Source organism: Balaenoptera ricei, chromosome 17 (assembly GCF_028023285.1).
Source record: "Balaenoptera ricei isolate mBalRic1 chromosome 17, mBalRic1.hap2, whole genome shotgun sequence".
Taxonomy (NCBI): Eukaryota; Metazoa; Chordata; class Mammalia; order Artiodactyla; family Balaenopteridae; genus Balaenoptera; species Balaenoptera ricei.
The window spans coordinates 53062739-53088706 of NC_082655.1; the positions used below are offsets into that span (position 1 = coordinate 53062739).

At 38.0% G+C, this 25968-nt stretch overlaps 1 protein-coding gene across 1 annotated transcript in view; it reads left to right on the forward strand.

The window, feature by feature from the left end:
• Window positions 1-25000, forward strand: part of CNGB3 (cyclic nucleotide gated channel subunit beta 3) — a 151009-nt gene extending 126009 nt beyond the window's left edge. Inside the window, 4 exon segments of the mRNA XM_059901722.1 lie at window positions 4322-4440; window positions 22000-22146; window positions 22383-22557; window positions 24740-25000. Coding sequence (XP_059757705.1) covers window positions 4322-4440; window positions 22000-22146; window positions 22383-22557; window positions 24740-25000 — 702 coding nt within the window.
• Window positions 25001-25968: the final 968 nt, after the last annotated feature.

Genomic DNA, 25968 nt, shown 5'->3' on the forward strand with positions numbered 1-25968 from the left:
GATGTTAACTAAGAGGTAGAGTCTGAAAACTTAAAACTTAACCTAACAATTATAATACGACAATAAGTAATGTTCAGGAAAATAACCCTTGGTATTAAAGAACTTCAAAACTTCCCAGGGAATAGCTGAATTATAAATTATTCATAAATGAGTGCCTATGTCATAATTCCTATGCTCAGCACTGGAACAAAGTAGACATTGTCTCAGCCATTGCAGAGCATAAACTATAATCAACATTGTTTAATCCTAAATTAATTTTAGTGTATTCTACTCCTTTGAAAATATGGTTAACAAGAATGTTTTATGAACTCAAATAATCCAGTCCCCTCCTGAACCAAATATAAGAGAATTTATTGTAATTATGCTATTTTTAATAGCTCAGGGTGATCAAGACTCAACTCACTAAGACATATAGGCACTGTTATCCAAATAGTCTACCTAGTATTATGATAACTGGCTTATTTAAAGTTTAAAAACTTTTCTTCACCCAAGTGCCACTTAGATCTCTTGTAAAACATATTTATGTTTTTTGGATCCTGGAGTGAGATGTGTTCCAAGGGTCCCACAACCACCCACTAGTTTGGTGATTTGCATGACTCAACATAAAGTTATATTTATCACTTAAGATTTATTAAGGCAAAGTATACAGTGCAGGAACAGCATGAAAAAGATATGCATAGGCAAAGACTAGAGAAATCAGGTGCAGATTTCCTAGATCCTACTTCTGAGAGGCTCACATGGATGCATTTTTATCTCCTACTGTGGACCATAGAGACAAGGGCAAAATATCTCTGCCTAGGAAAGCTCATCTAAGTCTTGGAGTCCAGAGTTTTTAAATGGGGCTGGTCACACAGCTACATGACCAGTCATTGTTCAGACTCCAAACCAGATACCAAGCACACACCATAAATCTTTGTATTTACATTAAACAGTGTTGACAGCCTGGTACATCCTGCCACACTACCTGAGGCATACAGAATAACATCATTAACCAGTGTCTATGTGAACATTCCAGGAGCTTAGTTCTCAAGTCACTGAACAAGTGTCATTGCCTTGGCTCCAGAGTCCCCAGAGATAAACAAGAACTGAATAAAACAACCTGCTGAAGGGAGGAACACTCCCAAACTCATTCTATGAGGCATCACCCTGATGCCAAAACCATACAAAGATGTCAAAAAAAAAGAAAATTACAGGCCAATATCACTGATGAACATAGATGCAAAAATCCTCAACAAAATACTAGCAAACAGAATCCAACAGCACATTAAAAGGATCATACACCATGATCAAGTGGGGTTTATCTCAGGAATGCAAAGATTCTTCAATATATGCAAATTAATCAGTGCAATACACCATATTAACAAACCAAAGGATAAAAACCATATGATCATCTCAATGGATGCAGAAAAAGCTTTTGACAAAATTCAATACCCATTTATGAAAAAAAACTCTTCAGAAAGTGGGCATGGAGGGAACTTACCTCAACATAATAAAAGCCATATATGACAAACACACAGCCAACATCATCCTCAATGGTGAAAAACTGAAAGCATTTTCTCTAAGATCAGGAACAAGACAAGGGTGCCCACTCTCACCACTATTATTCAACATAGTTTTGGAAGTTTTAGCCATGGCAATCAGAGAAGAAAAAGAAATAAAAGGAATCCAAATTGGAAAAGAAGAAGTAAAACTGTCACTGTTTGCAGATGACATGATACTATACATAGAGAATCCTAAAGATGCTACCAGAAAACTATTAGAGCTCATCAATGAATTTGGTAAAGTAGCAGGATACAAAATTAATGCACAGAAACCTCTTGCATTCCTATACACTAACAATGAAAAATCAGAAAGGGAAATCAAGGAAACACTCCCATTTATCATTGCAAAGAAAAGAATAAAATACCTAGGAATAAACCTACCTAAGGAAGCAAAAGACCTGTATGCAGAAAACTATAAGACACTGATGAAAGAAATTGAAGATGATACAAACAGATGGAAAGATATACCATGTTCTTGGATTGGAAGAACCAACATTGTGAAAATGACTATACCACCCAAAGCAATCTACAGATTCAATGCAACCCCTATCAAATTACCAATGGCATTTTTCATAGAACTAGAACAAAAAATTTTACAATTTGTATGGAAACACAAAAGACCCCAAATAGCCAAAGCAATTTGAGAAAGAAAAACAGAGCTGGAGGAATCAGGCTTCAACTATACTACAAAGCTACAGTAATCAGGACAGTATGGTACTGGCACAAAAACATAAATATAGATCAATGGAACAGGATAGAGAGCCCATAGGTAAACCCACGCACTTAAGGTCACCTTACCTTTGACAAAGGAGGCAAGAATATACAATGGAGAAAAGATAGCCTCTTCAACAAGTGGAGTTGAGAAAACTGGGCAGCTACATGTAAAAGAATGAAATTAGAACACTTCCTAACACCATACACAAAAATAAACTCAAAATGGATTAAAGATCTAAATGTAAGGCCAGACACTATAAAACTCTTCGAGGAAAACATAGGTAGAACACTCTATTACATAAATCACAGCAAGATCCTTTTTGACCCACTTCCTAGGGTTAGGGAAGTAAAAACAAAAATAAACAAATAGGACCTAATGAAACTTAAAAGCTTTTGCACAGCAAAGGAAACCATAAATAAGATGAAAAGACAACCCTCAGAATGGGAGAAAATATTTGCAAACAAAGCAACTGACAAAGTATTAATCTCCAAAATATACAAGCAGCTCATGCTGTTCAATATCAAAAAAACAAACAACCCAATCCAAAAATGGGCAGAAGACCTAAATAGACGTTTCTCCAAAGAAGACATACAGATTGCCAAAAAACACATGAAAAGATGCTCAACAGCACTAATTAGTAGAGAAATGCAAATCAAAACTACAATGAGGTATCACTTCATACCCATCAAAATGGCCATCATCAAAAAATCTACAAACAATAAATCCTGGAGAGGGTGCGGAGAAAAGGGAAAGCTCCTGCACTGTTGGTGGGAATGTAAGTTGAAACAGCCACTATGGAGAACAGTATGGAGGGTCCTTAAAAAACTAAAAATAGAACTACCATATGATCCAGCAATCCCACTACTGGGCATATCCCTGAGGAAACCGTAATTCAAAAAGATACATGTACCACAATGTTCACTGCAGTGCTATTTACAATTGCCAGGACATGGAAGCAACCTAAATGTCCATCGACAGATGATTGGATAAAGAAGCTGTGGCACATATATATGATGGAATATTACTCGGCCATAAAAAGGAGTGAAATTGAGTTATTTGTAATGAGGTGGATGGACCTAGAGTCTGTCATACAGAGCGAAGTAAGTCAGAAAGAGAAAAACAAATACCATATGCTAACGCACTTTTATGGAATCTAAAAAAATAGTACTGATGAACCTAGTGGCAGAGCAGGGATAAAGACACAGATGTAGAGAACGGACTTGAGAGCACGGGGTGGGTAGGGGAAGCTGGGACAAAGTGAGAGAGTAGCATTGACATGTATACACTACCAAATGTAAAATGGATGGCTAGTGAGAAGCTGCTGCATAGCACAGGGAGATCAGCTCCATGCTTTGTGAGGACCTAGAGGGGTGGGATAGGAAGGATGGGAGGGAGTTTCAAGAGGGAAGGGATATGGGGATATATGTATACTTATAGCTAATTCACTTTGTTGTACAACAGAAACTAACACAGCATTGTAAAGCAATTATACTCCAATAAAGATATATATATATATATATATATATATATATATATATATATATATAAAATACCTGCTGCATTAACACTTTCTTCTCAATATGGAAAAAGAATAATAGCTTAAGGGTCTCATATGCCCCAATTACTAAAATCAGACCTCAATGCTATAGGCAGTAGAGTTCACCTTTAGATGACTGTAACCCATGTTTTTTGGATAAACTAAGCAACTTCTTCAAAGCATAGCAGTGGTCACCAAAGCTAAGGTGAATATGCTTACAATCTGTTATTTCCTCTCTCCAATCCCATTCTTAAAACAATGTGCTGACTGAAGTATCTTTGCCTGTCCAGTGATGGCACACAGTGCTCAGGTTCTAGAGGGTATCACTTTCCTTGTAATTTCCTTTCACATATTATGTCAAACTGATGTCCATAACTACCTCAGGTCTTAAGATAATTATTATTACACTTATATTCCTTGCTTCCTTCATTTACATTTACTCCTCTAGAAGAGTTTATATCTTTTAATTTGGGGCATAATTGTCAAGAATAAAGTGACTACCATTTGCTCTTTATATTTGGCATATAGGGAGAAATCGGCAAGGAAATGTATGTCATTAAGCAAGGAGAAGTCCAGGTTCTTGGGGGAGCTGATGGTGCTCAAGTTCTGGTTACTCTGAAAGCTGGGGCAGTGTTTGGAGAAATCAGGTATCTAAAAGACACCTTGTAATATTGAAGTCTGTCATTTGTTATAAAAGAAAAGTCTTGGGTCATAAAATAAGTAAAGTTCCCGCTCAAATTCACCAATGGTTTGATTGTGCTGACAGCATTGATAAAATAAGGATTTTCACATTTCTATTTATCCTTTCCCTTCCCCAAAAGACCTAGCTCATTCAGTCCTTTAGGCCCAGGACTTAGGTCAGTGCCTAGCATAAAGTAGATGCTCAATATATGTTGAATAATGAATGTGTGAATAAATGAATGGATGAATGATGAAAGAAGAGATTGGGAGAGTTAGTCGTCAGATTTTTGGAGAACTTGAATGCCAGGCTAAGACAATAGTTTTGAGTAGGTGAGTGATAATGATTATCACTGTGGGACCAAATTGCCTGAGTCCAAACCCCAGTACCACCACTTACAATCTTTGCTCCTTTGTTACTTGACCCCTCTGTCCTTCATCTTAATAATTAGAAGAGCAATAGTGAATATCTTAGAGGGTTGGTAAGTGAATTAATTCATGAAAAGCACTTAGAACAATGTCCAGCATCTATTAGGAGTTCAATAAATATTAACATTAACTATTGTTATTATTATTTCCTATTGGTCAGGAGAAGTTTATCTTACAAGTAAGTCCCCAAGAGTAAGAATAGTTGCCGCTTAGTATCTATGAGGATATTGGTTCCAGGACCCCCACAGATACCAAAATCCACCAATGTTCAAGTCCTGTGTATAAAATGGCATAGTAGAGTCAGCCATCTGAGTCTGTGGGTCCCTCATCTGAGGGTTCCACACACCAGGACTCAATAAACCATATTGCACAACCCATATGTGAATGCACAAGCCATGGATACAAAGGTCTAACACTATGGACAGCAAATTTAAGCATTCTGTGGGCTAAACATTCCATATGTATTATTGTATTTAAACATATTCATGTATTCATCCAATAAACACTTATTTTGAGTGCCTAGTACATGCTAAACAGTCAGGTATTGCTCTAAACTCTGGGAATGTACTGTGAAAACAGTAAACAAGAGCTTACAGTCTTGTGGGAGAAAGCTAACAAAAAATAAACTAGACAAGATAAATTCACATTGTGATAACTGCTATAGAAGTAAAAATTGTTAGAGACTGGGGATGCTACTTTACATATAATGGTCAGGGATACCTCTCTGGACAGATAATATTCCAACTGAGACTTGAGAGAGTAAATGGAGCAGCCATCCAGACATGTGGGGAGAGCCTCCCATATGATGGAATAGCAAGGGCAGAGGCCTAGAGGTAGAGCAAGCGTATCTGACTGAACATCACAGAGGTCAGTATGGCTGGAGCTCAGGGAATAAGGGGCACTGTGGGGAGATGAGGCCAAAGAGGTGAGCAAAGACAAGATTGTACAGGCCTTTTAGGCCATGGTAAGGAATTTGTATTTTATTCTAAATACCAATGGATACCAATGGAGAATTTTAGGCAAAAGAATGATACAATTTGAATTATGATGTTAGAAGACCACTCTAACAGCTATGTGGAAAAGAGGCAGTAAAGAAACGAGAATGAAATAGAGATCAATTAGAAGTCAGTTGTAGTGGTTCAAGTGAAAGATGATGGAGTCTTGAACTAGGATGCTGGCTCTTAGGGTAAAGACAAGAGTGCACTGTCAGGCAGTTATTAACATATCCATTTCATGATTGGAAAAATTGCAATTCCAAGGTGTCAATTATCTGGCCCAGGATAACATAGCTAGCAAGTGAAAGGGACAATATTCAAACATGAGTTTCATGGATCAGGGCCTGGTGATCTTTCCACCACACCACAGAAGAAAGGTGGTTCATCCAACCTCTGATTTCATAGCTGCTAAGAAGTTATCTTGGAGAGGATTAACCAAGATGGCAGAGTAGAAGGACCTGCTCTCACTCCCTCTTGTGAGAGCACCAGAATCACAACTGGCTGCTGGACAATCATTGACAGGAAGACACTGGACTTCACCAAGGAGGATACCCCACGTCCAAGGACAGAGGAGAAGCCACAGTGAGACGGTAGGAGGGGCGCAATCAGAGTAAAATCAAATCCCATAACTGCTGGGTGGGTGACTTACAGACTGGCAAACACTTATACCACAGAAGTCCACCCACTGGAGTGAAGGTTCTGAGCCTCACGTCAGGCTTCCCAACCTGAGGGTCTGGCAATGGGAGGAGGAATTCGTAGAGAATCAGACTCTGAAGCCTAGTGGGAATTGATTGCAGGACTTCGACAGGACTGGGGGAAACAGAGACCCCACTCTTGGAGGGCGCACACGAAATAGTGTGCGCATTGGGACACGGGGGAAGGAGCAATGACCCTGGGGGAGACTGAACCAGACCTACGTACTAGTGTTGGAGGGTCTCCTGCAGAGTGAGGGGCTGGCTCTGTTTCACCGTGGGGACAAGGACACTGGCAGCGGAGGTTCTGGGAAGTACTCCTTGGCGTGAGCCCTCCCAGAGTCTGCCATTAGCCCCACCAAAGAGCCCAGGTAGGCTCCAGTGTTGGGTTGCCTCAGGCAAAACAACCAACAGGGAGGGAACCCAGCCCCACCCATCAACAGTTAAGTGGATTAAAGTTTTACGGAGCTCTGACCACCACAGCAACAGTCAGCTCTACCCACCACCAGAGCCTCCCATCAAGCCTCTTAGATAGCCTCAACCACCAGAGGGCAGACAGCAGAAGCAAGAAAAACTACAATCCTGCAGCCTGTGGAACAAAACCACATTTACAGAAAGATAGACAAGATGAAAAGGTAGAGGGCTATATACCAGATGAAGGAACAAGAAAAAACCCCAGAAAAACAACTAAATGAAGTGGAGATAGGCAACCTTCCAGAAAAAGAAGTTATCTTCAGAGTTCCAGAGATATGAGTAATTTCAGATGACTTTATATTAGCATAATTAGGGTTTCCTTAGAATCTTGAATCATGTTAATTCTCTGTTGATAATGTGCCTTCTCTTTTTTATTTTTCCTCCTTGCTTAAAACTGGGTGGGCACTCCTATGAGGGTCTTGCTCTGGGGCAGTGGTGGAAACACTTCTCAGAATGTCCAGATCTGTGTGTTCTTTGCCTATTTTCTATTGCTTCCTTACTAGGAGTACTTGCAAAAGTGATTTAATATTTTGGTGACTTAATAATCACTGTAATCTTCAAGGTCATAAAACAAGCAACAGTCTAATCTCAAACGTTGCAGAGATTAATTAGCTGACCTCACCCAAGGGTTGAGTACTCCCTGAAGAACAAAGCTTTATAAATACAGATATGTTCATTGCTGATATTATCATCACAGTAGGAAATACTCTAAGAATACAATCCAGGTGCTGCTGAGTTGCAATTGAAAGGAATCTTAAATTCTTGACAGCAGCTTCTCAAATAAATCTCCTATTACCCATTGGGTTTCTAAGGCCAAATTGAAACCAGTAGACCAGACAAGCTCTAAATTCGTTCATAATCTAGCTGATTCAAGCAAAAGGGAGATTTTTGCCTTGATTCTCTTCTTGGCTGTGGTTGAAGAGAAATACGATACCCCCAGGCTTCACAGGCCCACAGCTGTCATACGCCCCTGGAGCTCTAGTTATTTATTCCAGCAATGGAGGCATGCCTGCCGAACATCTAGATACTGGAAAGATCTAGTAATTGTGTTTACTAGTCAAAAAACCTGTGACCTTTGTTAAAATGAGCTAAATCCAGCACTATCATGTAGCTTTTTAACGAAGGTTCTTTTTTCTTAGGAAAAAATGAGAAAGAAAAGAACTGAGGGCTTTCAAGGACATTATATACTAATCCAAAAGAGCAAAGCCCTGACTAAAATATAGATTTACAGCCTGTCATGGAGAAAACCCAGACCACATTTCCAATTAACATCTGAGGAGTTCAGACACCCCATTTTTAATAGAGAGACTCAGGGTCTGCCGGGGGATAGCCTTGTAGTAGTACTGACTCCACTGTTTGTTTTTACAATTACAATTATTGCCAAGTCTTATTCACCGAATGTATTTAACCACTTCCTATCCTCCTTCTGCATCTGTTAAAATCTCACTTTTCCTGAAATGCATCTGAATTTTTACCCTTGCTAATGCTATTATGATTTCAATAGATATCCCTACTGGTTTCATCTCCCTTTGGAATGTTCTCCCCCAGGAAAATACCTATTCACCTTTCAAGACTTCAATTCAGATGTCACCTCTCTGAAGCCATCTCTAACCACCCCCCAAACAACTAGTTGCTCCTTGTTCTATGCTTTCATAGTATTTCATTCGTGATTTTACTACAGGAATTACCACTAATTTATAATCAATTCATTCAAATGGATCTCCTCAACAGACTAAGCTATTAAAATGTATGAACTAAAACTTTCCGTCTTTATGTCACCAGCAGCTATATAAAAACTGTACAATGTGTTGATTTTCATTGATATTCTGCCTCCATTCAAAATAATTTGCAGGTGCTATTCAGAAATTTCTGATTAATTAAGCAGTTAATTGTGATTTGATAGAAAAAAAAAAAAAAACAGAAAATTATATTCATGACCCCTTACAGTATAATGTGAAGTGCCTCAAAGAAGGCCATGCCTGGCATGGTGAACAAGAATGGTGAGCAAGAAACAATCACTTCCCTCAAGGGCCTTACAAATAAAAGACAAGGAAACAAAAAGATTCCAATACCAGGTGATAAAATGTATGGATTGCATTCAATGATGGAGCATGCAGGATGTTATGGAGTACAAAGCCTTCACAAGGACCAATCCTTCAGATTTAGCAACTGCTTGAGGTTATGTGAGAACTGAAGGCAGACCTTTCAGTGCTTAAATGACATGTGGAGAAAATAATGTGTGCAGACAATATGTGTGCACAAAGGTCAGTCCTGATAGCCTGTAGAAGGGGGTATGTAAAGGAGTATTCACATAATGCCTGTAGTGGGTTGAATGTTGGCCCCCACAAAGATATATCCATGCCCTAACCCCTGGAACCTGTGAATGTGACCTTATTTAGAAAAAAAAGAAAAAAAAAGAGTCTTTGCAGATATAATTAAGCTAAGGATCTTAAGGTGAGTTCATTCTTGATTTTCTTGGATGGGCCCTAAATCCAATGACAAGTGTCCTCACATGAGACAGAAGAGGAGAAGACACACAAACACAGGGAGAAGAAGGGAAGGCCGTGTGAAGACCGAGGCAGAAATTGGAGTTATGCAGCCACAGCCAAGGAACTCCTGGAGCCACCAGAAGCTGGAAGAGGCAAGAAAGGATTCTCTCCTAGAGTCCCTGGAGGGAGCACAGCCCTGCCAACAACCTGATTTTTGACTTCTGGCCTCCAAAACTGTGAGAGAATAAATTTCTGTTGTTGGTAGTCACTGGTTTTACAGTAATTTGTTACAGCAGCCTCAGGAAACTAATATAATACTAAACTTTTTACATTGTTAACTTTTGAAATTTACTGGGGAAAAAAAAAGGTCTGCTTGACACTCCTTCAGTTCACACTACATGGCCAGTCCACCTCTAAGACTTCAAAGTGTGTCTCCAATTGTTTGCACCTTGCCTTCTCCACTGACCCCACTTCCATCCACACCACCTCCCTCTCTCACTGGACAACTTCAGGGCTGCTCCAAGTCTCCCACTCCAACCACCACACCCTCTGTAATCCAGGCCCCACTAGCAGCCAGAGGGATCCTTCACAAACAGGTATGATCATGTCATTGCCCTCCTGCTTAAAACCACTCAATGCTTTCACATGTTCTTTTTTATCTAAAAGTCCTTGCCTGACCTACAAGATCCTGCAGAGTCTAGCCCCTGCCTACCTCTCTACTGCAGGGTGTACCCCACTACCCTTGCTCTCTTTAATCCAGACTTCAGTTCCTTGAATGTGCCACATGCCATCCAGCCATGGAGAGTTGGTTTATTTTTTCCTAATTTTGGAACTAAAAAACTTTTTTATTCAGGTAATATTGGTTTATAACATTATATGTATCATGTATACATTTTGACTTCTGCATATACTGCAGTGTGCTCACCACCAAAAGTTTAGCTTCCATCTGTCACCATATAGTTGACCCCCTTTACCCATTTCGCCTTCCCTCAACTCTTCTTCCCTTCTGGTAACTACTACTCTGTTCTCGGTATCTATGTTTCTGTTTTGGTTTGGTTTGGTTTGTTCATTTATTTTGTTTTGTTTTTGTTTTTTATATTCCACCTATGAGTGAAAACATGCAGTATTTGTATGTATCTTTCTCTCTCTGACTTATTTCACTTAGCATAAAACACTCATCGTCCATCCACGTTGTCACAAATGGCAGGATTTCATCTTTTTATGGCTGAGTAGTATTGCATTGTGTATATACACCATATCTTCTTTATCCATTCATTCATTGATGGATACTTAGGTTGTTTCCATATCTTGGCTATTGTAAATAAAGCTGCAGTGAACATAGGAGTGCATATCTCTTTGAAAATTAGTTTTTGTATTCTTTGGATGAACATACGGAAGTGGAGTAGCTGGATCATATGGTGGTTCTAATTTTTTGACGAATCTCCATACTGTTTTCCATAGCAGCCATGGGGAGTTTCTACCTCTGCCCATACAGGTTTCCCACCCCTTTAACCTAATCTCAGCTACTTTCAGGACTTCTTTTTCTCCATTATAGGGACCACCCAGGTCTCCTTGCTATATTCTCTAGTTGGACTACATTCCTATCTTTCGGAACACGTACCTTTGTAATCATGCACTTGCTGGTGCGTTTATTTCTTCAGTGTCTTCCTTCCTCACTAAATCATAAGCACCAGGACTACTATGTGTGCTGTGCCAGTCGTGCTCTGCATCAGGATGTCCAGGCAGGGCCTGGGAGAACTGGAATGCAGCCTGCACTGCACTCCTGAGCGTGAGCCCTGCTGTTAAACTCCCCCTCATGCACAGGTGCCTTTTACTTTGCAAAAGGGGGCATTTTTCTGGCCAAGCTTTGCGCCTATAGGACTGCATTTGCCCAGAGAGGTTGTATTTTTCCATTTTGTACACAGACACAGTCCCTAGCAGACGCCACACCCGATCTGCACTTGATCCCCAGCCCTTAGGGCAGTGCCTGGCCCACATAAGTGCCTAATAAATAGTCATTGGATAAATAAGTTAACGTAATTATCTTTCTATCTTTGCAAATGTACTAATACATGTTCATTTTTGTCATGAATATGCATATCCAGCCTTGTACCCTTTTTGTCAGTTTTTATTATTAAGAATAGGACTGCTACGTTTATCTTTGTAAAATCATTTTGCTTTTCTTTTATTTCTTTGAAGTTTATTCCCCAAAATGAAATAACTAGGTAAAAAGGTAGAAACATTTCTATAACTCTTGGAATATATGGGCAGATGATTTTCTAGAATAATTGAACCAATTTAAGATACAACATGCAATGTATAGCTATTTTTCTCTAGTATCAGTGATATTACCTCATTATTCTCAGTTGGTTTTGCACTTTAATAGTTGTTTTAATTTGCATTTCTCTAAATAGTGCCTAGAAAATCATAGGTCCTCAATAAATATTTGATAAATGAATTAATTTCCTCTGGGCCTATTTATTTTCATAAATGTGATCATTTATTTTCTGCGTTTCTTTCTTTGTATAAAATCCTTTTTTCATCATACATAACAAGTTATTGAGCAGAATTTAGGCAGTGATATATCATATGTTTTAGATAGTCTGGCTTTTATTTAAAGTATTTAAGTTCTGACTTTTCACCAGCTATATTGGTCAAATCACCCATTCTGCATATTTAACAAATATTTTCTCTATACCATTGTGAAAACGCCAAATATTTTGAAAAATAATTTTAAACCTCTTTGTTCCCTCCAAACAATGTTTGCCTATTTTTCCTGAGCACTCAGTTTTCAAAATGAGAGTACCAAGGTAGACTTTTAGTTTTTTGGACTATTTTAATTCCATATTCTTATTCTTCATCAGAATAACTCTGTTATTCCTTCACCTACTACCCTGCCTTTCCTAAAAGATAGAAATAGTAGATACATTGGGAGTATGAGCAGAGGTAAGAAGATTGATAAATATTGAGGGAGAAAACTTTTCATTTCCATTTTCTTCTGGCTCAATCCTGTGAATACTACCTGTGTTAAAATGTGTTTATATTTTCACTACCTTCTTTAATATACAGTCTCTTTGTTTGTGTAGCATTTTTTGCTTAGAGCAAAAAGCAAACCTCATCTAAGTTTCACAATATTCCTGTGAACAACTACATTATCAGTACCATTGCTTAAACATGTATTCAAATATTCTCAGGACTCCTCCTAAACTGACTTCATCTGATGACTCTAATTCTATGAAAATCAAGGCTCTTTACCACCATTTGGAATAGCAGAGAGAGAGTAAAGAATCTGATTGTCAGACATTGGTAGATCTTATCACGACCAGCCCAACTGGCTCCCTCCCTGATTTTTCTAATATCCATGGGCAAATCTGTATCATTAGAACAATCACAATGGCTTCACTAGCAGCATTAGAGTTTAGGGTGTAAAGAAAAGACTCCATGACTTGAAGTCAGTTCTGGTCTTGGATTTGAATTTCTGCAATGAAACTCATAAGTATTTGTTCTGGAATATGTCACTTCACTAGATTTTGGACCTCAATTTCCATGTCAGTAAGTGTAGGTAAGAACCTACCTCAACAGTTTCATTAATATATGACATTGTTAGCTATTTTGACCCCAAAAAAACACAGAGTTAAGCTAGAATATTAGTTTGTTTGATACAGTATTTTCTAGTCCGAGTATCATATATCCTCCTGGGTACTTGATATAAATAAAGAGGGCATGGAATAAACTGTGCATGTTATTCTTTTTTTCCTCTCCTTCTTTAGAATTTTTACCTAGATTCTTCATCGATCATCCACTTCTTTTTTTTTCTTTTTAATACGTTTATTTATTTTTGGCTGCATTGGATCTTCATTGCTGCATGTGGGTTTTCTCTAGTTGCGGCGAGCGGGGGGCTACTCTTGGTTGCGGTGCACAGGCTTCTCATTGCGGTGGCTTCTGTTGTTATGCGGGCTCAGTAGCTGTGGCGCACGGGCTCAGTTGCTCCGTGGCGTGTGGGATCTTCCCGCACCAGGGCTCGAACCCGTGTTCCCTGCACTGGCAGGCGGATTCTTAGCCACTGCGCCACCAGGGAAGTCCTGATTATCCACTTCTTCTAAGGCCAATTCAACTCTGAAATCAAGACTTCCTGGGGGAAAGAGGACTACATGTTTTGTATCTGTGAAATCTGAACTCTTTAACTCTGATAAAAATCCATACATAGAGATTTTTCTCAAAAATCTAGGTTAACATGTGTTGCCTTGCAGTAGTTTTATGAATATCAAAGTATCTGCAAAGAGCGAGCAGTCTGCGCAGAGGTGACACTAGAACATCCTCTGATATTTGCTCACCCACAAAAGTTTTGTCAGGATTTATATTTAGTGAAGTGGTAAAAATTTTCAAGCAACAAAGTGTTTTCCAATAACATTGAAAAGAGTAAAAGAATATCTCATAAAAGTCTACACAGGTGACCTAACCTCCTACACTCCAAATATAATCCAGTTGGAAATTTGCTTAATGATAACAGATATATGAAGTTGTAGTCTCTCACTCAGCATTGGATGTGATTGATCTTCTTTCCATAGATAGTATTCAGAGTTAGTTTTATTTCTATTATAGGAAACAATTCTACATATGAGAGTATGCTTTTAGACAAGAAACTTCTTCATTTTAGGAAACATTCTCATTTTTTACAGTTATCAAAGCATTAATCATTCTGAATTGTGTTTATCTGTTTAAGAAGTCTGTCTAGGTTTGCATCCAACTCCACAACAATGAGCTGTGTGACTCCGGGTGAGGTCCTCAACTGAGGTTTCATTTCTTCATCAGTTAAAACAGAGTAATAATAATACATAATTACCTCATAGGATTGAAAAGCATTATATGTATTGATACAAAAAAGAACTTAGAAAAATACCTGGCTCATAGAAAGCACTTAAAAATATTAGCTAGTAATACTACTATTACTAATGTTATTATCAATATTTGTTAGTCGACTAGACAACACTTGCCCACACTTATCCCACTCCTAGATTACAAACAGCTTGAGGGCAGATTTTTTTTTTTATTGAAATATAATCGATTTACAAATATTGTGTTAGTTTCAGGTATACAACAAAGTGATTCAGTTATACATATATATGTGTATATCTATATTCTTTTTTCAATCCTTTTCCATTATAGTTTACTACAAGATATTGAATATAGTTCCCTATGCTATATAGTAAATCCTTTTGTTTATTTTATATATGATAGTATGCATCTGTTAATCTCATACTCCCAATTTATCTCTCCCACTTCTCCTTTGGTAACCATAAGTTTGTGTTCTATGTCTGTAAGTCTGTTTCTGTTTTGCAAATAAGTTTATTTGTACTAATTTTTAGATTCTACATATAAGTGATATATTTGTCTTTGTCTGACTTAACTTCATTTAAAATGAAGTTCTAGGTCCATCCATGTTGCTGCAAATGGCATTATTTCATTCTTTTTTATGGCTTTTTTATGGCTGAGTAATATTTCATTTTATATATCTATATCTGTATCTATATCTATATCATCTTCTTTATCCATTCATCTGATGATGGCCACTGAGGTTGCTTCCATGTCTTTGCTACTGTAAATAGTGCCACTATGAACACTAGGGTGAATGTATCTTTTCAAATTAGAGCTTTTTTCTTTCACAGATATATGCCCAGGAGTAGCATTACTGGATCATATGGTAACTCTATATTTAGTTTTTTCAAGGAAACTCCATACTGTTTTCCACAGTGGCTGTACTAATTTACATTCCCACCAACAGTGTAGGAGGGTTCCCTTTTGGCTTGAGGACAGATGTTAATCATCTTTATAGCCCCAGAACTTGGCATCGTATCTAGGTCATTGTGGAGTATGTTATTTCTACACACTTCTAATTTATCACTAATTTCTTTTTTTCCTTTTCTTTTCAATTTATACAGTGAATTCCTTATATGCTTCTGCATGATTGGCCTCCAAAGTAAAATGGTCTGTAAAATCTCAAACTCATAGAAAACAACTATTTATCAAAAGTTCAGCTGAGAAAGGTAATGTTTAAGAGGATTATTTTTCTCTAGATATCCTAGATACCACTGAAAACAAAGAGAGAGATGAATATCTGATATGCAATGTACTGACTGACCTTCCCACCCACAGCATTGCTCCTACAGAACTGGACTTTGGAGTGACACACAGCCTTTACTGAGGACCACATCACAAACAGTGCTGGCAAACTTAGTTTTGCATCTATAATAGAATATGAACATGTTGTCCACCAATTTACATAGTGGCCTCTCTACTAAAGCCCTTCAGCAGATATTTCTGTCTTAAAACTAGGAATCCATCGATTTTTATGATATAAGAGACTTAAAGCCAAATTCGAAGCCCTCTTGTAACAAAGTTTGCATTTTTGTGTGAACCCCATTTTATGTTTCCATTCTTGTTTTTCTTCTGCTCTTCCTTTCAACTTATGCTCTTTTGTATTCTACTTAACCTTGTGAGTGCTTTCTGGATAAACTAGCTCTGTGAAAAAGGGCTGTGCACATTGTGTTCCAGTCACATTATCGTCTGTGTATGCAGTGCACAATTTATGATGCTGTATGTGGCAGCCCTGGAAAAAAGCTGGAAATGGATGACTGACTAGGGACTATCTGAATATTCTAGCTCTTTCTGATATATACACACATAAATGTATATGTATATGTAAATACATATACATTTGTTTATATGTATATATACATTTGTTTATATGTATATGTGCACATGTACATATTATATGTATATGTATGTACTGTATGTGTATATGTGCATATTATATACATATATAGTATACATATGTGTATAGTATATATATTATACATGTATAATGTATTATATGTATATATGTGTTACATATATAATCTTCATATTGCTATTTATACCTGACATTTACAGAGTTTTGCACATACAGGTCATCTCACACTAAATATACCTTCTCCCTCTGACATTCACACCACTGATTTCGTTCACTTATCCACTTTTGGCACACTAGTAATATGATGGTTAATTTTTTGTGTCGACTTGGTTAAGGGATGCCAAGATAGCTGATAAAACATTATTTATGGTGTGTGTTTGTAAGGGTGTTTTGGGCAGAGATTAACATTTGAATCAGTAGGTTGAGTAAGGAAGATCACCCTCACCAATGCAGTAGGGATCACCCAATCCACTGAGGGTCTGAATAGAACAAAAATGTGAAGAAAGGGCAAATTCGCTCTCTCAGCTTGAGCTGGCACATCTATCTTCTCCTGCCCTCAGACATCAGACATCAGGCTCCTGGTTCTGGACTTTCAGACCCAGACCTGGACTTACACCAGAGGCTCCTCTTTCTCCCCTTCTCAGGACTTTGGACCCAGACTGAATTATAGCACCAGCTTCCTGGGTCTCCAGCTTGTAGATGGCAGACTGTGGGACTTCTCAGACTCCATAACCATCACAACAATGTGAGCCAATTCCCATAATAAATCTCCTTTTATATATATCTGTATATGTCCTATTTTTTCTGTTTCTCTGGAGAACCCTGTGTAATAAAATTTATTGTACTTATTGTTACTTGTTACAGTTACATACCCTAAATTAGGGTTTAAAACTCCTCAGCCAGGAGTTTTACCTAATTACACCTTCATAATTGAATGTCAGGAGTCTATAAACACCTATCTCTCCCTAAAGATAATCAGATACCTATAGTACAGAAGGTACTAAAAAGTGGTCTTGTTAACCCAAAAGAGAGATTAAGTATCTTGCTCAGAAATACACTTAATAAATGGTAGATTTCAACTATAGTTCAATTTAAATTCTTTTAAATTAAACATTATAAATAAATAAATAAATAAATAAATAAATTTTAAAAATGGTAGAGTTATCTGGTTCCAAAATCTGTACTCTTTCCACAAACCATACCATGCTTTACTATTTTTCTTTTTGCACTACTTTACCTGCTGAATACATGATAGGCACTTAATAAATACATGATTGGAGTAAAAATCTAAAAGGTCCTTAAGTTCTTTTTTAAGGTCACAGCAAACAAAAGTGGACCTAGAATTAGAATCCATTCCCTTGTTTCCTGGGCCATTGCTCTGTTCAGTATTTTTGACCTGGGGACACTTACCATTAACCTCGGCTGTTTGTCCTCCAGCATGTGCTCTTTCAGAAACTATGTGGGCTTGGGAATATTTAGGGATCTTCTTACTAAGCTATTTAATGAGTGAAACTTTCCATTGGTGGAATGCTGGAGAAGCATTTTGTGGACAGGAGGGGAAAAAAAACATGCTATTTTAAACATTGCTGAGAGAGTTTGGGCAAAATCCATCTGGCAGACAGACTATTTCTTCCGTTCAAAAACTCATCAAGCACTCCAAATGTGTAACCTGTAGGCAAGTTTAATTAAAGCTTGAGAAATCTCAAAATAACTTGACATTTAAATATGTTATTTCCGTTCTGCTCTCATAGTCTGACACACACAGAGACAGTTTCAGGTCCAAATTAAGCTCCCCAGTGCCATCCAGCCTTTCCTAACTACTGGATTGCCCTATGCCCAAGGCAACAAGAATGTGAATGAAATAGGCTCATCCAATCATTGTCCTTCAAATATTAACATCCATTTCATACATAGATAGGCAGGAAGATAGGTAGATAGATAGATAGATAATAGATGGATGACGGAGTAAAATTTATTTCTCTTACTTAACAAAAAATGTGAAGGCAGAGATTGTCTTGGGGAGAACCTCAGGAAAGGCGATTCCATTTTCTCTTTTCTCTTAGTTTATCAATTATAATTCTTTTCAAAAAACTTCAGTGTTTGCCATACACATTTTAAACTAAGTTTACCTTCACATTAACACTATACCACTTCACACGTAGTGCAGGAACATTATAACAGCCCTTCCCTACCAGCCCGTAAGAAACTGATATCATTCATTTCACTTATCCATATGCTACAATCACCCAATGCAGTGTTACTTTATTATTTAAAGTCATATTTTAGATAAATTAAGAATAAGGAAAATAAAAGACTTTCATTTTACCTCTGCTTATTCCTTCTGCCATGTCTTTCACTCTTTATGTAGACCTAAATTTTTAATCTGTATCATTTTCCTTCTTCCCGAAGAATTTCTCTCAATATCTTTAAGGATGTCTGCTAATGGTAAAGTCCCTCAGTTTTTGGTTTTCTGATAAAATCTTCATCTCTCCCTCACTTTTGAAGGATAACTTCACTATACATAGAATTCTAGGTTGGTGATTTTGTTTTTCTCAACACTTGGTATTTCACTCCACTCTCTTCTTATTTGCAGTGTTTCTGATGAAAAGTCCACTATAATTCTTATTCCTGTTCCTTTATATGTAAGGCTTTTTCCCCCTCAGCCCTTTTCAAGATTTTCTTTTTTAGTTTATTACACTTTGAATATGATGTGCCTAGGAATGGGCGGCGGGGAGTATTTATTCTGCTTGGTATTCTCTGAGCTTCCTGGATCTGTGGTTTGTTGTCTGTCATTAATTTGGAAAAGTTCTTGGCCATTATTACTTCAGGTGGTTCTTCTAATACTAGAGAATGATGTATGTTTATGTATATATCATATATATATATATATATATAATAACTTTTGAAAATGTCCCGCGGTTCTTGATGTTCTTTTCTGGTTGGATTTTGGGGTGTGTTTTTTTTTCATTCCTTTCTTTCTTTTTGCATTCAATTTGGGAACTTTCTACTACCTATCTTCAAGCTCATCTATTCTTTTCTTGACCATGCCCAGTCTACTGATGAGCCCATTAAAGTCAGTATTCATTTCTGTTATAGTATTTTTTATTTCTAACATTTCCTTTCAAATCTGTCTTAGAATTTCTATCCCTCTGCTTACATTACCCATCTGTTCTTGTATGATGCCTACTTTTTCCAATAGATCTTTTAACATATTAATCATAGTTATTTTAAATTCTCTGCCTGATAATTCCAACATCTGTGTCATATCTCAGTCTGGTTCTAATGCTTTCTTTGGCTCTTCAGGCTGTATTTTACTTGCTTTTTAGTGTACTTTGTAATTTTTGTTGAAAGCTGTACATGACATAATGGGTAGTAGGAACTGAGGTAAACAGGTCTTTAGAATGAGGTTTTATATTAATCTGGCCAGGAGTTGGGCTGTGTTTAATCTTTGCTGTAGTTGTAGGTGCTAGAGCTTCTAAATTTCTCTAGTGACTTTGTTTCTATCTCCTCTATTGACTTTGGCCTTCCCTCAGTACTGCTCTTCAGAGAAAGTCTGCATTTTGCAGTTATAACCCAATGTTACTATACAGAAGCCCCTTTGGTATAGTGCTAAGGTATGGGAGAGAACTCTAATTTTATGATTAAATCTAAGTCTTTTAATGGATCTATTTTCCTGGGGTCCAATCTTCACAGGTGTTTCTTATCCCCTTAGGCAGGAAGGCCAGAGGTGCCTGGGGTGAGAGAAATGCCCTTCCTCCAGGTAGGATAAGATTCTGGTAATCTTTTCCCCTGGATAGTAGACCTTTGTAATGGAGAACAAATATATTCTGGGTGTATTTTACAATGATTAATTATCCCCTTCTACTGCCAGAGCAACAAGCAGCTCTTTCCTGGCTCTCAACCATGAGAATCTGCTAAAGTTTCTCAAGGTAAAACCTATAAAAGTATCAGTTTCCCCATAATTGTGGGCCTCAGAGTTTCTCCCTCTCTTGATAGTTTACTCTCAACCTACAGCAATTTGTCAAAATTACCATTTAGGTATTCCTACCAGTTACAGCTCCAAGGGCTTCTGTTCCAGGTAAGCAGGTTTGGCTGTGGCTTTCTGGATTCACCTGTCTCCCCAGATTTGGATGGGAGTTGACCCTGCAACTTCAGTTCTTTGACAGTTCCGAGAAAAGTCATTGGTTTTCAGTTTGTTCAACTTTTTCGTGTTGTAAGGACAGGAGTGACAACTTCCAAGCTCTTTACATGTCAGAGCTGAAACCCTATGTTAGTTTTTTAATGATTAACAGCCAGTGAAAATGTTCCCTTTTCTGCAACAACAGCTGGAGAAATACACATGGTCTGATATCAATCTTCAGGCACAGCACCCATGCAGCTTCTCACATCTCATTGCCCCCAAAGGCAGGGCTGTGAAAACGTGAACATTCCTATTGCCAGAATGCTTTCTCGGTCCCTTCCACCCCTGGAGATTGTTTTTATTAATGTGAGCCTTCTTTCTCCATTTCTAAATGGTGGACTCCGAGAGATTGATTCTCATGTTACCATCTCACTGCAGAGCCTGTAGTGTTTTTTTTAAACATTTGAAATGTGTTTTTTCTTGTCTTGCTTTCAAAGACCAACCCTTATTTTCCGGATTATTGGTGAATGACAGAAGTTATATTCATTTGTTTTATTCACTCGAGTGTTCATTTATTTTATAACTATTTATTGGTTACTTCCCAAACGCAAAATGCCCCAGCCATGTCCCTGAGAGATATAAAGTCCAGAATTCTCTGACATTCCAAGTGGGAAGCTGTATGAGAATGACTATACTACAGAGCAATTTATGATACTGAGAAACAATTTGATCTGGGAGTTACGTTTAGGAAGAGATTAAATTTACCTAATGTAACTGGGGTATCAAGATTTGATGTCAGAGCTTGATCTGTCAGAGTCCAGACAAAAGACTGAAGGTACACTTAAGTAAGTTAACTAAGAAGACTTTAATAAAGGGATTACTGACAGAAGTTAATCAAAGGAAATTAGAAGGAAAATCTAAGACTACCCAACAAGAGATGGTGATACATCTCAAAGCTAGCTACAAGGGAGCTGTTTCCACAGCCAGGCCTCAAGGGGAAAAGGGCAGGGCACATTACCAGAGCCCAGAAAGAAATCTGTGGGAGTTGTACTTCCAGGAGATGGCCAGGAGCTGTGGATTTTGGCAGGAACTGCAGCCATTGCTAACCTAAGGCCTGGCAGGGAAGAATGGGGGAAGAAACGTGCCAACCCCACTCTCTTCCTGCTTTCTGACTTCCTACTGGTATTTCCCATTGGCTGAACCCAAATGAAAATCAGAGAGCAAGCCCACAGAGGTCAGCTTCCTGGAGTGCAAAGAGGATCGGGAAGGATGAAAAGTTAGTCTGAAAGAGCAAATGGAGGATACCCAGTCCAAAGAGAGTCTGCACTTCTGGAATCTGGGAGGAAGAATCTCCCAGGGCTCTGATGGCTACAAGGCCTTGATTTGAGGTGGGAGTTAGATGCAAAACGCGTTGAAATCTGTTGCCACTTCTATTGCCACCACATCTTGACTCTCTCTGCACACTCATCTGAACTCTCACATCCAGGGAATGATCTCTGAAGCAGTATAAATGGTTCTAATATTTGATTTTTTTTTTTTTAAGATTTTGGTGGAGGAAGATTGAAACTGGTGGCAAAGATTCATTTTTCTCTCTTACAGCCTTCTAGCAGCAAGAGGAGGAAACCGTAGAACTGCCAACGTGGTGGCCCATGGCTTTGCCAATCTTTTAACTCTGGACAAAAGGACCCTCCAAGAAATTCTAGTGCATTATCCAGATTCTAGAAAGCTCCTTATGAAGAAAGCCAGGTATAACCTTTAAAACCCCATTAGAGAGGAGTTGGTTTTACTTTGTAAAATCTAAGATGAGAACTGTGCTATGGTGGGTACAATCAACTTTATCCATGAGATTCACTTAACAAACAACTGTTTATGCAGTTATACATTGAAAACTTCACTGATTAGGAGAAATGATAGTATTTCTCGTAAGTTTTTCCATAACTCTCACAGTGCTATCTGAAATGGCCTTTCTGTCTTGTCCACAGAGTGCTTCTAAAGAACAAGGCTCCAGGCACAGGGACAACTTATCCAAATAAAGGACTTGCCTTTCTCTTCCCACCAAAGCAAGAGACACCCAAGATGTTTAAAGGTCTCCTGGGAGGCTCAGGAAAAGCAGGTCTTGCAAGACTACTCACACTGAAGAGAGAACAAACCGTTCTGGTAATAAGGCAGAGGGAAAGGAGGGCTGTAACAGAGACCACTGGACTAAAGACACCCAGACAAGCTCCTTCTTTAATTCCATTTCAGACACTGGGATAATCTGGATTCATCTAATGCAAATAATTAATACTTTGTATATAGCACTTACTATTTTACTGTATGCCCATATAACATCACATTTAATCCTCACGGGTTTATTATGGATAGTTTTAATGTATATATACATAAATACAGTCGACCCTCATTTTTGTGGATTCTGTGTTTGCAAACCTGCCTACCCACTAAAATGTGTTTGTAACCTCAAAATCAATATTTATGGTGTTTTGGGGGTCATTCACAGACATACATGTGCAGAGCAGCAAAAAATTTAAGTTGCTGGAGGCACATGTTCCCAGCCGAGGTTGAACAAGGAGACACTCTACCTTCTTGTTTCAACTCTCACACTGTAAACAAGTGACCTTTTCATGGTCTATTTATTGTCATGTTTTTTGCATTTTTGTGCATCTCCCCCCACAACAATGTTAAAAATGGCCCCCAAGCATATCGCCAATGCAGCACCTAGTGTTCCTAAGCACAAAAATGCTCTGATGTGCCTTACAGAGAAATATGTGTGTTAGATAATCTTCATTCAGGCATGAGTCATAGTACTGTTGGCTGTGAGTTCAGTGTAATGAATAAACAATATATATTAAATAGGGTGTCTCTAAACAGAAATGCACATAAAACAAGGCTATGTATTGAGCAGCTGACAAAAATGTTGTAGCCAGAGGCTTGTAGGAACCTAAACCTGCATTACCCTTAGGGGACATAGGTCAGGGTTTGCTAACAGTGTTTGTGGCAGCTTTATAGAACAAAACTACCATGAATAATGAGGATCAACTGTATATGTATAGACATACATATACACCTATAAATATATGACATTTTACCAGTAAGCTAATAAACATTTTCACTAATATTCCTTCAATTACTATCACTAATGTTTAAAGTCAGAAATAACCACATAGATTGCATCCAAGATTTTATGTTATAGATGAAGAAACTAAGATCCAGATCAATGTATTTGGATAAGATCACAATCAATGACAGAGCAAAAGCTATTACTCGGGTATTCAGACTTCCACACCTACACCAAGCTGTCTCCCAGTTCCTAGAAATGTCAAGAAACTCAAATGTTATTGCTTTTCTCTTTTTTTTTCATATTTCTTTGATTCTCATGATAAGCTTATGAGGGCAGATACTGAAAAACAGAGCAGGAATTCAGGTTTTCTGAATCTAGTCCTTATGCTAACTCTAAAACTGTAAGAAATGGGAGGCTGTGGTTCTTTCAGGAAATTGGTAAAGCAAATATTATAAAAGTCAGTCACACTCAAGAGGCTAAAACTTGCCTCCTCCTTTGCCACACACACAACACTGCGATGAAAATCAGTGTATACCAAATGCCTTATTTAATCGGCATAGAAGTAATACTTTGTGTATAAGGCTTATGGGGTTAAAGAACTATGTAAGTCAGTATGTTAAGTAAGGCTCTCAACTTCATATGTACACATTCATACCCGGTACAAGCTTCTCTCAAACTGATCTCAAGCATCACCAGTAAAGAGCATAGTATATTTTTCACTATGAAATTTCTACAGATGACACTAAATACAACAGGTTCTAAAGCCATATCAAACACCCATGGGACAAATGGAGAAGACTGTACTAGGAAAGAGATATGAATTTCTCCCTGAAGTTCTCGCATAAACTTATGCAGGAGGAACACCAGAGATTCTAGAGTATTTATATGGTATTTGGTTAATACATTGTTATTAAAAGATAAATATTTAAAATTTCATCTTCATGAAATAAGTAAGTAAATATTTAAAAAGCAAAGAGTCCTGAGCACTAAGTCTAATAATTCAGAGACCATGAGGGTCAATAGGAAGTGAATTCCTTGGCAGGGACAAAAACGTGACGTGGACTAACACCGAAGTCAAATGTGACAGCTCAGCCCCATTCTCCAGCACATCAGAAAACTTAGTTAAATGATAGTCAATGGCAGACATGATTCCCTTATTAACTTAATTCAGACAGTCTTTGTCTTAGTGGTGATCCTTAGCTATTGCATATTAATCAAAAGACTCCAATGTCCTTGATTATGATTTCAATACCAATTCTTTTCAATAACTGTTGCTTCTAGAAAAAAAGTGAAAACTCCGAAGGAGAAGAGGATAAAGGAAAAATATATGAAGATAAAGGAAGAGAGCCAGCAGAGAAACCACTTGAAACATCCAAATGTCGAACAAGTTCTATTACAGCAGAGGAAGCGCCCCAGTCAATTAGAAGGGCAGTTTTACCCAGAGGAACTACCCGTCAATCACTCATCATCAGCATGGATCCTTCTGCAGAGGCTGGGGAAGAGGTTCTGATGATCGAAGTCAAAGAAAAGGCTAAGCTATAAATGTTTGATTATCTTCAGATACAATCTAGTTAGTTCCCAAAGAGACTGTAGTCAGGATGGTAGCTTAAACTAATGAGAGGAAAAGACCTTGCCGGGACCCTTGAGAAACCATAGGCAAATCCCTAGCTTAGTTTCTAGGATTTATCTGAGAGTGTGATCTTCTGCAGTGGCAATAAGAAGATTATTAAAAAACCATCCCTATTCTCCGTTGTCATTAGCTTTGCGCAATTGGTATTTCTCCTAATTGTATATAGTAGGTTATTTTTCTTCCGTTCTTTCTTGATGATGTTTCTTCTCTCCATTTTGATTAGGTTGGTCTTGGCTCTGAAATGATTCACTAACTTTTTCTTTTAATTGTATGTGTGTGTGTGTGATTGTGTGTGTGTGTTAAAGTCTTGCATCGCACTGTTAGTCTTGGTTAAATGTTCCATGTATATGAATTTGTCTCTTACTTTGGGAGTATGAGATTTTACTAAAATGTCAAAAGTTGGGTGATTTTCATTCAAGGCAGGGTGATGAGTCAGTCAAGTATCAAATCAACCCAGCAGCTGGGACTGAAAGGAAGCAAACAAGGGAGCCGATGGATGTAAAACCCAACTTGCAGAGGAGTCCCCTGAAGAGCACTGCTGGTCAGCAGTACTAACAAACCCACAAGCAAAATCACATTGCAGCAACATGTTGGAAAAACTGTACCCTTTACTAAAGAAACAAACTTTAATATTTTCCCTCATATCAACTTAAAAGGCTCATCTGGCTCAACAGACTCAAAGAGGAGGAATCAGATTGTCCCCATCTTCATGGAGGCTAAAGTGACATTTCTCAGAAACTTCTGCAAGCATTTACTTCAGAAGATGTCAGATTTCAGCTTCTTGTTTTCAGCTTTAGTAAAAAGTGACGAGGTTAGGAAGGCAGACTGTACACATGTCAGATTGACATATCCCTGCAATTTGCAGAACCTACATGTACAG